At 45.5% G+C, this 17,913-nt stretch overlaps 1 protein-coding gene across 1 annotated transcript in view; it reads right to left on the bottom strand.

The window, feature by feature from the left end:
• The window catches only part of LOC142049488 (transcription factor RFX3-like), a 257,779-nt gene that overhangs the window by 99,508 nt on the left and 140,358 nt on the right, over nt 1–17,913 (bottom strand). Inside the window, exon 4 of the mRNA XM_075077249.1 lies at nt 1,228–1,483. Coding sequence (XP_074933350.1) covers nt 1,228–1,483 — 256 coding nt within the window. The remainder of the gene's footprint in view (nt 1–1,227; nt 1,484–17,913) is intronic.

Genomic DNA, 17,913 nt, shown 5'->3' with positions numbered 1-17,913 from the left:
ACCAGGGGTAGAGATTGTAATGGAAATACCTTTAAATTGTTGCAACCCATTATTTGATTTGTATTTTATAGGAATTACTGTACCAGGAACCACCCGAATCAATGGAGGACAAGCCTTACAAGAAGCAGTGCAAGTGCAGCAGTGACCAAACATGAGCTGACTTCGGTGCCCAATAACTCCACGTGACATAACACCTCTCCTGTCCTGAGTGGCTACCATAACAGATGGAGCCCAAAGCCATGGACTAAATTAACTCAGTGGACATTTTGTGGACATTTGTGGACATTTTAAAGACATTTTACAGGGGCAGTCCATAGACTAAGGGAATGATATCCGTGTATTATATCAAAGGATGGGAAGGCAGGTGGTGGTTATTGAGGTTGTATTGGATAGTGTGGGACCTGAGTGTAATGTAAATGGTATGGAATAAGGCGTGAAGGATGTGCTGGTTTTGGCTGGGATAGAATTAATTTTCGTCATAGTAGCTAGTATGAGACTATGGTTTGGATTTGTGATGAAAACAATGTTGCTAATACAGGGCTGTTTTAGTTATTGCTGAGCAGTGCTTACACAGCAACAAGGCCTTTTCTGCTTCTCATACCACCCTGCAAGGAGTAGGCTGGGGATACACAAGAAGCTGGGAGGGGACATAGCTGACCCTAACTGACCCCAGCTGACCAAAGGGGTATTCCATACTGTATGATGTCATGATTAGCAATAAAAAGCTGGGGAAAGAAGAAGGAAGGAGCATGGACATTTGGAGTGATGGTGTTTGTCTTCCCAAGTAACCGTTATGCTTGATGGAGCCCTGCTTTCCTGGAGATGGCTGAACACCCGCCTGCCAATGGGAAGTAGTGAACAAATTCCTTCTTTTGCTTTGCTTGTGTGCACTGCTTTTCCTTTACCTATTAAACTGTTTTTATCTCAACCCACAAGTTTTCTCACTTTTACCCTTCCGATTCTCTCCACCATCCTATGGCGGGGGGATTGAGCGAGTGGCTGTGTGGTGCTTAGTTGCTGGCTAGGGTTAAACCACAACAACACTCACTTAATAGCATTCAAATGCACAAAGTTAAACTAAATGTAAATATTTGCAGGGCAACACCATGTATTACTGATTCTGCCAACATAATGTGCTTTTTGCTACAGAAACATGTCAGCACGCAGGAACATCATAGGGACTAAGAAACTATCTCCAAAGATTTAACACAGTTCTGAAGTACTTACTGTAGCTGGGGAAGTCCGTGTTGTATGAGTCACTGAATGACCAGAATTTTCCATTGAATTGCCAATCAGATAGGTTCCTCCTGAGCTGCTAATGAGCTGTCCTCCTGCAACACCCATCTGAATCCCTCCGGTGCCTACCATACTATGAGAGGAGACCACTGCTGTTGCTTGTGCAGAACTTCCTTGAGTATCGAAGTAATTTCCCCCAGTGTTTTGGCTATACATCTGGGTTTCCGTGTAAGGATAAGTTGTTCGACTTCAAGAAAAGAAAGCAAAAGAAGTAGCAGTTATTTATTCGGATTGTTTAAGTGAGGGAAACATCACTGTAGAAAAGAGTGTACAGTTGCTATAAGCAAACTAAATAGAATTGGCAAACAACCCCTGCCTCCACACAAAATAACATTTCATTATGTCAAAATACTGAGTAATTAACTTGGACTCACTGTTAAAATAAATATTCATTAAACTTCATGGAAAATGTTTTCAGTCCCATATGAAGAAGGGTGGAGAAAAGTATGACAAGAATTGAAGAGATGAGAGGAAGATCACATTCAAGTATTAATATATTATATAGTAATTTATAAAACTGGTGTAATTTTTAAATCCTACAGTGAAAACTGGTTTTTTATTTAAATGCCATTTATTTTGTATACTGTGTATGTTACAAAACTGAAAACATGACAAGAAAAATGTCAGCCAAGATGGTCCTATAAATGTTTTCTATTCATTTTAAATTCACTGAAACTCTCTGGCTGAAGCTTGAAAATTCGAGCTCATTTGTATTTTAAGACATGCAGTAAGTTCAGCAGAGTGAAATTTTAAATTGGACAATATGTACAGTTGTTATGATGAAGTAATAAAACTAAACCAGAATAACAATTTATGAAGAGATTAAGAAAATTCAGAGGAAAAGCAGTAATTTAACTCAATTCTTTTCAACTATTAAATATTTGGGCCTCATTAACCAGTTAATATTAAACTTTTCACTTAACTCATAAACCTTATGTCAATCTTCGTGTTCATAATGACTTGGATCATTACCCTTTAATGGGTCATAACCTTTTATTATCTATTGAATATAGTGGATATTTTGTCCTGTGTACTAACTTGAACTTTCAAATTAATATAGCTCAAAATATAGACATAAAAAGCACTCATTAGCTTTGCTAAAATAAGGAATCTGGTTTTTGAAGTAATTAAAAAACTTTTGCCAATGTTTCAAGACCAGCAATCTTTATGCCACAGCATGTGTTACAATAAAATAGTCAAATATAAAAATTAGTTTATTTACACAGAAGATAATTTTGACATCTAATCATAAAATCCTAAAATGCTTCCTAAAATCAACTGGCACCAATATTCTGAACCCATAACAAAAATCAAGACAGAACTTCTATGGTATTAACTATGGCCATCATGGATTCTCCCTTGATATTCAAAGACAGCTGTGCTGGTTTTGGCTGAGAAGGGGTTAATTCTCTTCACTGTAGTGCCTGTGGTGGTCGGGGACCTTTCCAGCTTCCCCTGCTCTGCCACGTGGGTGGGAGGCTGGGAGGGGCGGGACCACGGCAGCTGATCCCAACTGGCCAATGGGTGGGATGTTCATTCCATACCATGTGACACCATGACCAGTATATTAATGGGGGCAGTTGGGGTGTGGGGGGTGGGGGGGTGCTGCACTTGTGGCTCAGGGTCTGGTGGTGTTGGGTCGGTGGGCGGCTGCATCATGTGCGGTTTGTTTTGGTGGTTCATTTCCCTTCCCCCCCCGCCCCGGGTTACATGCCTCTCATTGTTTTCCTTTCCATTGCATTTTTGTTGTTGTTGTTGTTGCTTTATTGTAATTATTAAACTGTTCTTAACCCAAGAGCTTTACCCTTCTGATTGTCTCCCCCGTCCCACTGGTGGGGGAGCGAGCGAGCGGCTGTGTGGGACTGAGTTGTCGGCTAAACCACAACAACAGCAAAAACCTCTAAAACGTAATTTTAAGATCCTAAAAGCTTTTCAAGTTATGTACTATATTACTTGTTTTCACAGTTAGTTATGCTATTTTTTTAAATTATTTTTGGTATTTCAAAAGCTTTAAAGAGCAGCTATGAAAAATTCACAGTTGATCTAGAGGGACTACAGTGCAGTCTAATGAAATGCCATGGTTTAGCCAGCAGCTCAGCCCCACACAGTCGCTCGCTCACTCCCCCACCGGTAGATGGGGGAGAGAATCAGAAGGGTAACGCTCGTGGGTTGAGATAACAGTTTAATAATTAAAATTAAAAAAACAACAACAACACAAATGCAATGTAAAGGAGAACCACTGAAACAAACTGCATGCGACAGCTGCTCACCACCCACCGACATGAAGCCATGCCTCCCCCAAGCCGCAAACTGTCCCCCCTTAATATACTGGTCATGGTGTCACATGGTATGGAATGAACATGCCATTGGCCAGTTGGGGTCAGCCACCCGTGCTGTGGCCCTGGCCCTCCCAGCCTCCCACCATCACGGCAGAGCATGGGAAGCTGGAAAGGTAGCTGACCGCCCCCCAGGGAGGAGAATTAACCCCTTCTCAGCCAAAACCAGCATATGAAAACAAAATAATTTCAGAAAAATGGAGGGGGAGAAAGGCTCCAGAACCTGTAACCTGTACAGTGATCTAGTAGCACCCTCTTTTCAGACATAGAATCAAGCTACCTTTTACATGGCAATAACATGTTCACACACAAGTCTATGGGGCTGGATGGGATCCACCCAAGAGTACTGAGAGAACTGGTGGTGGAGCTTGCCAAGCCACTCTCCATCATTTCTCAACAGTCCTGATTAACAGGGGAGGTCCCAGATGACTGGAGGCATGCCAATGTGGCACCCATCTACAAAAAGGGCTGGAAGGAGAATCTGGGGAGCTACAGGCCTGTCGGCCTGACCTCGGTTCCAAGGAAGATTATGGAGCAATATATCTTGAGTGAGCTCACCAGGCAAGTGCAGGACATCCAGGGGATCAGGCCCAGTCAACATGGGTCCATGAAAGGCAGGTCCTGCCTGACCAACCTGATGTCCTTCTATGATCAGGTGACCCGCCTCGTGGATGAGGGAAAAGCTGTGGATGTTGCCTACCTGGAGTTCAGTGTAACTTTAGGTTATACTCTATGCCTTCGTCCAGGTCATTGATTAATATGTTGAACAGGACTGGTCCCAGCACGGACCCCTGGGGAATACCACTAGTGACAGGCCTCCAACCAGACTCTGTCCTGTTGAACACAACCCTCTGAGCTCTGTTCTTCAGCCAGTTCTCTATCTATCTCACTGTCCACTCATCCAACCCACACTTCCTTAGCTTGTCTATGAGGATGTTATGGGAGACAGTGTCGAATGCCTTGCTGAAGTCAAGATAGACAACATCCACTGCTCTCCCTTCATTGACCCAGCCAGTCACACCATCCTAGAAAGCTATCAGGTTGGTCAAGCATGATCTTCCCTTGGTGAATCCATGTTGACTACTTCTGATAACCTTCTTTTCCTCTACATGCCTGGAGATGACCGCCAGGATGAACTGCTCCATCACCTTTCCTCAGGGATGGAGGTGAAGCTGACTGGCCTATAGTTTCCCAGGTCCTCCTTCTTGCCCTCTTTGAAGACTGGAGTGACATTTGCTTTCCTCCAGTCCTCAGGCACCTCTCCTGTCCTCCACAACCTTTCAAAGATGATGGAGAGTGGCTTGTCAAGAACATCTGCCAGCTCCCTCAGCAGTCGCGGGTGCATCCCATCGGGGCCCATGGATTTGCAAGGATCCAGTTTTCCTAGGTGATCTCTGACCCAGTCCTTCTCAACCGATGGTAAGTCTTCCTTTGTACCTATTTGTCCTCTCTTCTCTGGGGGCTGAGATGCTTGAGGGCCAGCCTTAGCAGTAAAGACTGAAGCAAAGGAGGCATTCAGTAACTCCGCCTTCTCTGCATCCTGCATCTCCAGGGCCCCTTCCTTGTTCAGCAGTTGAGCCCACTGTATCCCCAGTCTTCCTTTTACTGCAGATGTATTTAAAAAAGCCCTTCTTGTTATCCTTGACATGCATTTCCAGATTTAATTCCAAGTGGGCCTTGGCCTTCCTCATCACATCTCTGCATACCCTGACAACATTCCTATATTCCTCCCAAGTGGCCAGTCCCTTTTTCCACATACTGTGAACAATGGCCTTGAGTTTGTTTTGGTATTTGAAGTTTATATTTGAGCTGTTACTGTACTTCGGGTACCACATCATGGAGACAATCAGCAATTATACTGCCTCCTCTGAGAGTTTTTTTATAGATGAAATACAGAATGGCACCTTAGCTACCTTCTTCTATGATGTCTTCTCCTTCATTATAACTACTTTTCAGTATCTTGAACATCCTTGGGTACTTAAGACACTTCTATTGGTATTTTTTGGCAGATTTTTTTCGTTTTGCTCTTGGGGAGATTCCGACTGGACACAAGAGGAAAATTTTTCACAATGAGGACAGTCAACCATTCTAATAATCTCCCCAGGGAAGCGGTTGACTCGGCCACGTTGGACACCTTCAAGAGTCACCTGGACAGGGTGCTGGGCCATCTTGTCTAGACTGTGCTCTTCCTAGAAAGGTTGGACTAGATGATCCCTGAGGTCCCTTCCAACCTGTGATTCTGTGATTCTGTTTTGTCTAAGGTTAATAAGCAATTTAAGAATATCATCTAGAGATCTGCCCCAAGGCTCGATAGTTATGAGTGGCAGGGCATGTGGGATAGTATGGGTGAATACCTGGGACGGTGGGCACCTCCAATGTTCTGGAACTTCACCCCTGAACAAGTACAGAAACCTGAAAAACTAGTAGAGTATTGGGAGAAAGTATGTTGTCACCCCAGCAACTCTAGAGAGACACAGATCACTGCAACATGCTGGGGCCTGGCCCATGCCTACCGAGCACATTTCAACAGTATTCAGTACCCCCAAGGGGAAGAGAAGGCTTCTGAACCTAAGAAGACAAAGAAAAGGAAAACGATAGGCACTGAGGTTATTCCAACTCCTGTGACAGGTGCCGTGGCCATTCCAGCCCACAAGACAGGCTGTGTGGCCAATCCAAACCCTGTGACAGGCCGTGCGGCCAATCCAACCCCTGCAACATCCACTGTGACCACTCAAACCCCCACTGCAGCTGAACCAGAGGATCAACCTGTGCCAGTATCATTCACCCCTATACACAAGAAGAAATCTTGGAAGAGAAAGCCAACTTGGTTAGAAAGAGATGATGAAGAAGCAAGGCCATCACGAGGAGAGGAGAAGGAAGAGGAAGAACTCATACAAGAAAAGGAAACTACCTGATCCCTATCCTTGAGTGAGTTGCGGGATATATGGAAAGATTTCGGGCATCACTCAGGTGAGCACATTATCACCTGGCTGCTCCGATGCTGGGATAATGGGGCCAGTAGCCTGGAACTAGAGGGAAAAGAAGCCAAACAACTGGGATCCCTTTCTGGGGAAGGAGGTGCTGACAAAGGAATTGGAAAAAGAGCACAAGCCCTCAGCCTCTGGAGGCAACTCCTGTCTGGAGTGAAGGAAAGGTATCCCTTCAAGGAACATGTTACATATCGCCCAGGAAAATGGACAACCATGGAGAAAGGCATCCAGTATCTAAGGGAATGAGCTGTGCTTGAGGTGATTTATAGTTACCTAGATGATCAACGGTCATTCAAAGATCCAGATGAAGCCGAGTGCACATGACCCATGTGGCAGAAGCTTGTACGGAGCGCACCATCATCGTATGCAGACTCATTGGCAGTAATGTCCTAGAAAGATGACGAGGCACCAACGGTGGTGGAGGTGATTGATAGACTCTGGGATTATGAAGCAAATATTTCTTCCTCCCTCATCTCATCTGTGGAGAAACTGTCCTAGAAGGTTAAGCAGCTCGAAGAGTATATGTCCTACTCACCACCAGTCTGGACCAACATTTCAGCCATTACGACTAAGCATCCTTTTGTTCAAGAGAGAGGATACACACCAAGGAGCACCCTATGGCTTTACCTGCATGACCATGGAGAGGACATGAAGAAGTGGGATGGAAAACCTCCCTCGACCCTAGAGGCAAAGGTATGTGACCTCCAAGGAAAAACAATCACTCAGTGGGGTTCTTCCAGGAAAGCTGCTGCTCCAGTTTCCAGTAAGCAGTTCCCCAGACAGAGGAGTAGAAGCACCAATTTTATTTCTGCTCTTAACAGAGATGCTTCTGATTTGCATTTACCAAACATTAGTTGCAAACACTGCAATTGGGACTAGAGGAGCCCTAACTCCAGCCAGGTGGAGGAAAGGAATAACCGGGCTTATTGGACTGTGTGGATTAGATGAACTAGCACGCCTGACCCACAAGATTATAAGGCTTTAGTGGACACCGGCGCACAGTGCACCCTAAAGCCATCAAGCTATATAAGGGGCAGAACCCATCCGTATTGCTGGAGTGACGGGGGATCCCAAGAGCTAACTGTATTGGAGGCCAAAGTGAGCCTAACTGGAAATGAGTGGCAAAAGCACCCCATTGTGACTGGCCCAGAGGCTCCGTGCATCCTTGGCATAGACTACCTCAGGAGAGGGTATTTCAAGGACCCAAAAGGGTACAGGTGGGCTTTCAGTGTAGCTGCCTTGGAGACGGAGAGAATTAAACAGCTGTCTAGCTTGCCTGGCCTCTTGAAGGACCCTTCTGTTGTGGGGTTGCTGAGGGTCAAAGAACGACGAATGCCACCACAACAGTGCACTGCTGACAATATGCAACCAACCGAGGCTTCCTGATTCCTGTTGATGGAGAGTGGAGACTAACAGTAGACTATTGTGGCATGAACAAAGCCACTCTGCCACTGAGCGCTGCCGTGCCAGACATGCTAGAACTTCAATATGGACTGGAGTCAAAGGCAGCCAAGGGGTATGCCACAATTGATATTTCTAATGCGTTTTTCTCCGTCCCTTTGGCAGCAGAGTGCAGGCCACAGTTTGCTTTCACATGGAGGGGTGTCCAGTACACCTGGAATCGACTGCCCCAGTGTGGAAAAACAGCCCTACCATTTGTCATGGATTGATTCAGACTGCACTGGAATATGGTGGAGCTCCCGAACACCTTCAATACATTGATGACATCATTGTGTGGGGCAATACAGCAGAAGAAGTTTTTGAGAAAGGGAGGAAAATAGTTCAAATCCTCCTGAAACCTGGTTTTGCCATAAAACAAAGTAAAGATAAGGGACCCGCAGGAGAAATCCAGTCCTTAGGAATCAATATGGCAAGATGAACATTGTCAGATCCCAATGGATGTGATCAACAAGATAGCAGCCATGTCTCCAACTAGCAAAAAGGAAACACAAGCTTTCTTGGGTATGGTGGGATTTTGGAGAATGCATATTCCAAATTACAGTCTGATCGTAAGCCCTCTCTATCAAGTGACCCGGAAAAAGAATGATTTCAAATGGGGCCCTGAGCAACAACAAGACTATGAACAAATTAAACAGGGATTAGTTCATGCAGTAGCCCTTGGGCCAGTCCGGGCAGGACAAGATGTAAAAAAATATGCTCTACACTGCAGCCGGGGTGAATGGCCCTACCAGGAGCCTCTGGCAGAAAGCACCAGGGGAGACCCAAGGTCGAACCCTAAGGTTTTGGAGTCGTGGATATAAAGGGTCTGAAGCCCTCTATATTCCAATGGAAAAAAGAGATATTGGCAGCATATGAAGGGGTTTGAGCTGCTTCAGAAGTGGTTGGTACTGAAGCACAGCTGCTCCTGGCACCCTAACTGCCGGTGCTGGGCTGGATGTTCAAAGGAAACATCCCCTCTACACATCATGCAACTGATGCTACATGGAGTTAATGGGTTGCACTGATCACCCAATGAGATTGAATAGGTAACCCCCATCACCCACTGTGGAGTAAGTGAATGTGGCCACCCGTGACAGCACCGGAGATCTCATCGCCCTTGCTGATCGCAAGCCGTGGGATAGATAGCCCACAAAAACACAGAACTGACGCCTTGATATGCAGGACAGAAGGTCAGGAGCACAGCTGGATCACTGAAGCAGGACTGCGCGCTTATCTATGTTTATACTATATGTGGAGCTAGTGTGATAGAACACATTTAGAGGCGGAGAGAAGGGAAAAATACTAGCTCAGGAGGCAGACTATATTAAGGCTGACCTTTTGTTAATAAACGGCTTCAGCTTTGCTTGTGCATGAATACGGAGTCTGTGTCATGAGTCGCCGCAGCGCAGGAACCTTGGACGTGATCATGGACTGGCCAGAAGGCAAACATTTCAGAATATTGCCAAAGGAGGAGGTCACACGTGCTGAAGAAGCCCCACTCTATAACAAACTGCCAGAAAATGAGAAGCAATACACCCTGTTCACTGATTGGTCCTGTCGTCTGTGGGAAAGCATTGGAGATGGAAGGCTGCTGTATGGAGTCCTATATGGCAAGTAGCAGAAACTGCTGAAGGAGAAGCTGAATCGAGCCAGTTTGCAGAAGTAAAGGCCATCCAGCTGGCCTTAGACATTGCTGAACGGGAAAAGTGGCCAGTGCTCTATCTCTATACTGACTCCTGGATGGTGGCAAAAGCCCTTTGGGGGTGGTTATAGTGAAGGAAGCAAAACAACTGGCAGTGCAGAGGCAAACCCATCTGGGCTGCTGCATTGTGGCAAGATATTGCTGCCTGGGTAGAAAACACAGTTGTGAAAGTACATCATGTGGATGCTCACGTCCCCAAGAGTCAGGCCACTGAAGAACATCAAAACAACCAGCAGGTGGATCAGGCTACTAAGATTGAGGTGACTCAGGTGGATCTGGACTGGCAGCATGAGGGTGAATTATTTCGAGCTCAGTAGGCCCATTACACCTCAGGCCATCAAGGAAGAGATGCAACATACAGATGGGCTCGTGATCAAGGGTTGGACTTGACCATGGACGCTATTGCGCAGGTCATCCATGACTGTGAAGTGGGTAAAGCTTCTGTGGTATGGGGGACGATGGCTGAAATATAAATATGGGGAGGCTTGGCAAATTGACTATATCACACTCCCACAAACCCACCAAGGCAAGCACCATGTGCTTACAATGGTGGAAGCAACCACTGGATAGCTGGAAACATATCCCATGCCCCATACCACCACCCAGAACACTATCCTTGTGTCCTGGTTTCAGCTGGGATAGAGTTAATTTTCTTTCTAGTAGCTAGTATGGGGCTATGTTTTGGATTTTTGCTGGAAACAGTGGTGACAATGCGGAGATGTTTTAGTTGTTCCTAAGTAGCGCTTACACTAGTCAAGGACTTTTCCAGCTTCCCATGCTCTGCTGGGGGCACAAGAAGCTGGGAGGGGACACAGCCAGGACAGGTGACCCAAACTGACCAATGGGATATTCCACACCATCTGACATCATGCTCAGTATATAAAGCTGGGAGAAGAAGTAAGAAGTGGGGGGATGTTCGGAATGATGGCGTTTGTCTTCCCAAGTAACTGTTATGCTTGATGGAGCCCTGCTTTCCTGGGGGTGTCTGAACACCTGCCTGCCCATGAGAAGTAGCGAATAAATTCCTTGTTTTGCTTTGCTTGCGTGCGCAGCTTTTGCTTTCCCTATTAAACTGTCTTTATCTCAATGCATTATTTTTCTCATTTTTACTCTTCCAATTCTCTCCCCCATCCCACCAGTGGGGAGTGAGCGAGCAGCTGTGTGGTGCTTGGTTGCTGACTGAGGCTAAACCATGACAGCTTGAAAACCAAGTCTTATGGCAACATGGAACCCCAGAAAGTATTGAGTTAGATAACGGGACTTATTTCCGAAATAACCTCATAGACACCTGGGCCAAAGAGCATGGCACTGAGTGGGTGTATCACATCTCCTATCATGCACCAGCCTCTGGAAAGATCAAACAATGCAACGGACTGTTAAAGACTATACTAAGAGCAATGGAGGGGTGAAACATTTAAACACTGGGCTACACATTTAGCAAAAGCCACCTGGTTAGTCAACACGAGGGGCTCCGCTAACCTAGCTGGCCTTGCCCAGTCAGAAATGCTACATACTGTGGAAGGGGATAGAGTCCCTGTAGTGCACGTAAAAAATATGCTGGGGAAAACAGTTTGGGTTCTTCCTGCCGCGGGCAAAGTAAACCCATTGGTGGGATTGCTTTTGCTCGAGGACCTGGGTGCACTTGGTGGGTGATGCGGGAAGATGGAGAAATCCAATGTCTGCCTCAAGGGGATTTGATTTCGGGTGAAAACAGCCAATGAACTGAATGGCACAATGCAAACTGCTATATAATATTGTGTGTCACCTCTGTGTTGTATCAATGATATCAGAGTACGAGCCTCCCAACCCATGGAAGATTAACTTTGATGAAACAACCAAAGTGTAGCAGTGATGGAATGATGACTGACTTGGTATGCAGCAACCCAACGCCACACACACCATCTCTCCCACCCTGAAAGACTGATATGACAGATGGGGCCCAAAGTCATGGACTGAATGAACTCAGTGGACATTTTTGTGGACATTTGTTGATATTTTAAAGACATTTTACAGGGGTGATCCATAGACTAAGGGAATGATATCTGTTTAGTATATCAAAGGATGGGAAGCTGGGTGTTGGTAGGCGAGGTTTCATTGGAGAGTATGGGACCTGGGCATGGTGTAAATGGTATGGAATAAGGGGTGGAGAATGTGCTGGTTTTGGCTGGGATAGAGTTTATTTTCTTCACTGTAGCTGGTATAGTGCTAATGGCATACTGATGTTTTAGCTGTTTTTAAGTAGCGGCTAAGTGTCGCTAAGTAGTACCTATAATAGTTGGGGACTTTTCCAGCTTCCCATGCTCTGCCAGGTGCACAAGAAGCCGGGAGGGGAGGGGACAGAGCCAAGACAGCTGACCCAAACTGGCCAAAGGGCTATTCCATATCATATGATGTCATGCCCAGTATATTAACCGGGGAGAAGTCGGCTGTGGGAAGCAGCAATTGCAGCTTGGGGACCGGTAGTGTCGGTTGCCTGTCTGGTGAGCATTTGCATCAGTTGTTGTTTGTTTTGGTTGTTTATTCCCCCTTCCCCCCCTGGGTTTCACCTCTCTCTCATTCTCGTTTTTTTCCTTTTCATTATATTATTGTTGTTGTTGTTGTTTTCTTTTAATTATTAAACTGTTCTTATCTCAACCCACAAGTTTTCTCACTTTTCCCCTTCTGATTCTCTCCCCCATCCCGCCGGTGGGAGAGTGAGAGAACGGCTGTGTGGTGCTTAGTTGCCAGCTTGGGCTAAACCACAACACTATTGCACCTTGTCTTCTCCATGTGGCTCTTTGTGAAGAGAGAGCCTCCATCCTCTTTGTAGCTGCCCTTTAAGTACTGGAATACTGTAATGAGATACCCACTGAGCCTTCTTTTCTCCAGGTAGAAAAAACCTAACTCCGTCAATCGTTCCTCATAGGGCAGGTTTTCCACCCCTTTGATCATTTTCATGGCCCTCCTTTAGACCTTCTCCAGTCTGAGTGTGTCTTCCTTGAATTGTGTAGAGCAGAACTGGACACATTACTGCAGGTGCAGCCTGACAAGGGATGAGTAGAGTGAGATGATCATGTCAGTATCTCTGATAGTAATGCGCCTGCGGATGCAGCCCAGGATCTGATTTGCCTTTGTTGCTGCAATGGCGCACTGCTGACTCACGTTCACCTTGTTTTCTACCAGGACCCTCAGGTCCCTTTCAGCAACACTGTTCCCGAGCCACACAGATCCTAGCCTGTACTGGGCTCTTTGGTTATGTTGGTCCAGGTGCAGGAATTTGCACATCTTTAAAATTTCGAACTCACAATCTCTCTTCTCAAACCTCTCAAGTGGATATACCTCAAGGCAAGGACTGGGGGAGCAAAGTCCCTCCCATTGTAGTAGAAGATCAGGTTAGAGACCACATGAGCAAACTGAACAAGTCCATGGGACCTGACGAGATTCATGCCAAAGTCCTGAGGGAACTGGCTGATGAAGTTGCCAAGCTATTCTACATTATTTGAAAAATCATGGCAGTCAGACTATGCCCCCGGTGACTGGAAAAAGGGAAACATTACACCCATTTTTAAAAAGGGTAAAAAGGAGGACCCTGGAAACTACATAGCAGTTGGTATGTGCAAAAGTCACTGGTTGTTTGGTTGGTTGTTTATTCCTCACCTCCACCCCCCCAACCCCCCCAGGTTTCACCTCTAGTTCTCTTGTTATTTTCCATTTCATTATGTTATTATTGTTGTTATTATTAAACCGCAACAGTCTGTTGTCACCCTGGCAACTCCAGAGACACACAAATCACTGGAACATGCTGGAGACTGGTCCATGCCTACTGAGCCCTGTTCAACACTATTCAGTACCCCCAAGGAGAAGAGAAGGCCCCTGAATCTAAAAAGACAAAGAAAAAGAAAACGACAGGCACTGAGACTGCTCCAACTCTGGCAACAGGCACTGCGGCCACTCAAACCCCCATGACAGAAAAAAGGACTGTCATGGTTTAGCCCCGGTCAGCAACTAAGCACCGCACAGCCACTCGCTTACTCCCCGCACCCCAGTGGGATGGGGGAGAGAATCGGAAGAGCAAAAGTAAGAAAACTCATGGGTTGAGATAAGAACAGTTTAATAATTAAAATAAAAGAGTAATAGTTATAATGGTAATGATAATAATAATGACTTTGATAACAATAATAATGGTGATTATGATATGTAGTCAGCAGGATCCAGAAACACTCAGGCCATGGCTGGAAAAAGTTGGGGACTGGGGAGGCCACAATGGTGACTCCCCATATTCCAGGATGGCCCGGTACTGATCACTGGACCCCCGTGGCCACTTTCCTGGCTACAGTGGCTCCACCAGAAGCATGGCCTGAAATAGATGACAGGGTGGAGGTTACCCCCACCCAGACAACCAAAACAGCTATGCATGGATTGCATGCAGATTCTTCTCGCAAGTTAGTAGGGAGATTGGGATGGTTATTAGTTACCGGTCTTAGCGCTCTTGACCGTGAAGTTGTTGCATTATGGAGTAAAATGAGAGAATTGGAAAAGGAAGTCGGGACTTTAAAAGATGCAAAGGCAATCACACAAGAAGTAATTACTATCCAAGCAAACCAGTGCCTGACAGGTTTGATTGAAATGTGCTAGATCGAATGTATAGCTGTTATTGCTGTTTAGCTATTAATGGGCAGGCTTCTGTGCTTGCCATGGGGCTTGCTTGCCTTACTGTATGTTAGAATCTAGTGCTCATTAGTGACTGCTGTTTTGCTTTCGCTGCTTGTTGTACTGCTGATCATCTGACTCTGCTGTGCCTGGGAACATTTGGTAACAGCAATGGCTCATGTGTGGGTTACGGGATCCAATCCAGACAGGGTACCAGTAATGAGAAGTATCAAAATGCAGCTTTTGAGAGGAGCGCCTGCCTCACTAAAACCCTTGATTATACCAGATGCAACAGGTAACGCAGGGACCCTAGCAAACACCTTGAGGGAAACTCAGGCTGTAATATCAGGACCATCTGTTCGGGTGGTGAATAAAGGAAAGCCATCAAAACCAAAAGGAGCTACAGCATGAGGAGTCAAATGCGGAATGATCTTGTACAAACCAGTGTCCCACGATCAGAAATATATGGGATGATAACTAGTTGTAAGGGACCTTTAAGCAAGACTAAGGTAAGTGCTTTTGGTGCTACAGGGAAAAAAACTTTGAGGCATTTTTTACAGCCTATGGAGCTCACGATTGGGAATGTTAAATTAATACATGACTTTCTCTATATGCCAGAATGTCCCTTACCATTACTTAGCCAGGATTTACTATGTAAATTAAATGTGCAATTAACCTTCTCCGAAGATTCTGTCCAGTTACATATTACCCCAGAGAATGCATGGAGAGCCCAGATATGCCTGCTACCCGAGAAGGATCCTGAAGAAGAAGGAAACATTCCAGACAAAATATTAGATGCGATAATACCCATGGTATGGTCATCAGAAACACCAGGATGAGCCAAGAATGTGAGTCCGATAAAGATCAAACTAAAACCGGGAGCCCAGCCGGTAAGAATGAAGCAATACCCTGTTAAACTGGAAGCCCAGAAGGGATTAGAACTGGTGATAAATTCCTTTTTAGAATATGGACAATTAAGGGAATGTCAGTCAGAATATAAGAGAAAACTAATGGAAGCCCCTGCCTTGGCGCTCCTGAATCTGAGAAAACCCTTTCAATTATATGTACATGAAAGACAACAAGTGGCACTGGGAGTGCTGATGCAAAAGCTGGAGAACTAGAAAAGACCAGTGGGATACTTTTCCAAACAATTAGATGAGGTTAGTAAAGACTGGCCTGCCTGCCTGAGGGCAGTAGCAGCGACCATAACCTTAATTGAGGAATCTCAAAAACTGTCACTGGGTGAACTGATTACAGTGTTTGTACCTCATGCTGTATCATTTCTCCTTGAAAACAAGGGACACCACTGGATTCCCCAAATAGGTTAGTGAGATATCAAGCTGTATTACTACAACAAGATGATGCCACACTTTCCCTAACCACCACTGAACAAGTGTTGCAATAATACATTGTAAAGCTCACCAAAAGGGAAATAAAGACTTTGTGAAAGGTAATTAAAAAAACAGATCAGTTAGCTAAAGAGGTAGCCCTGACACAGCCAAAATTTGAAAGAGCCTTAATTCCAGGATCTCATTTAGAACTATCGCCACCAAAATATGCTGAGAAAGAAAACCAGTTAGAGGAACAATTGGATTGCTCCAGAAATGATCAAGGTTGGTGGGTGACGCTACTGAAACAATTATTGGTTTCTGAGTAAATTATTGAAATTTCACTTAGAAGGCTACACAGGAGCAGATGCACTGGTATTTACTGCTAAGAGAAGCATTTTTGGGCCTGTCGTGGTTTAGCCCCAGTCAGCAACCAAGCACCACGCAGCCGCTCGCTCACTGCCCCCTGGTGGGATGGGGGAGAGAATTGGAAAAGTGAGGCAACTCATCGGTTGAGATAAAGACAGTTTAATAGGTAAAGAAAAAGCTGCGCGCGGAAGCAAAGCAAAACAAGGAATTCATTCGCTACTTCCCATGGGCAGGCAGGTGTTCAGCCATCTCCAGGAAAGCAGGGCTCCATCACGCATAATGGTTACTTGGGAAGACAAACGCCATCACTCCAAACGTCCCCCCTTCCTCCTTCTTCCCCCAGCTTTATATACTGAGCGTGACGTCATATGGTATGGACTATCCCACTGGTCAGTTTGGGTCAGCTGTCCTGGCTGTGTCCCCTCCCAGTTTCTTGTGCACCCGGTAGAGCACGGGGAGCTGAAAAAGTCCTTGACCAGTGTAAGTGCTACTTAGGAACAACTAAAACATCTCCGCATTATCACCACTGTTCCCAGCAAAAAACCCAAAACATAGTCTCATACTAGCTACTATGAAGAAATTTAACTCTATCCCAGCTGAAACCAGGACACGGCCCAAGATGCAAAATATAGTGGATACTGTAGTGAAAAAATGTACTGTCTGCTGTGCTAATAACCCAAAAATCAGGAAGAAGATTATGGGAGGACTTATAAGACAAGGTGTGCTGGTTTTGGCTGAGAAGGGGTTAATTTTCTTCACTGAGGTGCCTGTGGTGGTTGGGGACCTTTCTAGCTTCCCATGCTCTGCCATGTGGGCGGGAGGCTGAGAGGTGCAGGGCCACGGCAGGGGTGGCTGACCCCAGCTGGCCAATGGGATGTTCATTCCATACCACGTGATGCCATGACCAGTATATTAATGGTGGCAGTTGGCACATGGGGCGGATGGTTGCTGCTCGGGAGCTGGTGGCGTTGGGTCGGCGAGCGGCTGCATCACGTGCGGTTTGTTTTGGTGGTTCATTCCCCTTCCCCCCATCCCGGGTTTTGTGCCTCTCATTGTTTTCCTTTCCATTGCATTTTTGTTGTTGTTGTTTTATTTTAATTACTAAACTCTTTTTGTCTCAACCCATGAGCATTACCCTTCTGATTGTCTCCCCTGTCCCACTGGTGGGGGAGCGAACGAGCGGCTGTGTGGGACTGAGGTCCTGGCTAAACCACAACAGTCTTTTTTGGCGCCCAACGTAGGGCTCGAAGGTTTGAGATAATAGCAGCTGCTGATCACAGCACCATGTTCTCGTTTCTGCAGTTTGTGTTAAAGATCAGTGTTGGTTTGTTTAGTCTGCTGTGATTAGTAAACTTTTGCCCAAGAGATTTGTTATGCAAACACTCATTTTCAGCTTTACCTAGTATTTGGGGTTTTTGCTAAAACTGTTACTGTACTTTGGATACCACTTTGTTGAGACAATAAGCAATTATACCTCCTAATCTGAGAGATTTTATATGGAGGAAATACAGAATGGTACCTTTGCAACTTTCTTCTACGATGTCTCCACCTTTACTGCAAGAACGTTTTTGTATCTTGAACACCCTTGGGTAGTTAAGATACACTTTTTGTTAGTTTTGGGGCTTTTTTTTTTTGTTTTGACTAAGCAACACTAAGAATATTACCCAGAAATCTGCCCCGAGGCTTGATAGTTATTAGTGGCAGGGCATGTGGGAGAGTACGGGCAAATACCTAGGGCAGTGGGCACCCCCAGTGTTTTGGAGTTTCACCCCTGCACAAGTGCAGAATCCTGAAAAACTAGAAGAATATTTGGAGAAAGTATG

Source organism: Phalacrocorax aristotelis, chromosome W (genome assembly GCF_949628215.1).
Source record: "Phalacrocorax aristotelis chromosome W, bGulAri2.1, whole genome shotgun sequence".
NCBI classification, from domain to species: Eukaryota; Metazoa; Chordata; class Aves; order Suliformes; family Phalacrocoracidae; genus Phalacrocorax; species Phalacrocorax aristotelis.
Note: the sequence above shows the minus strand (reverse complement) of the source record. Positions and strands in the feature narration are given on the sequence as shown.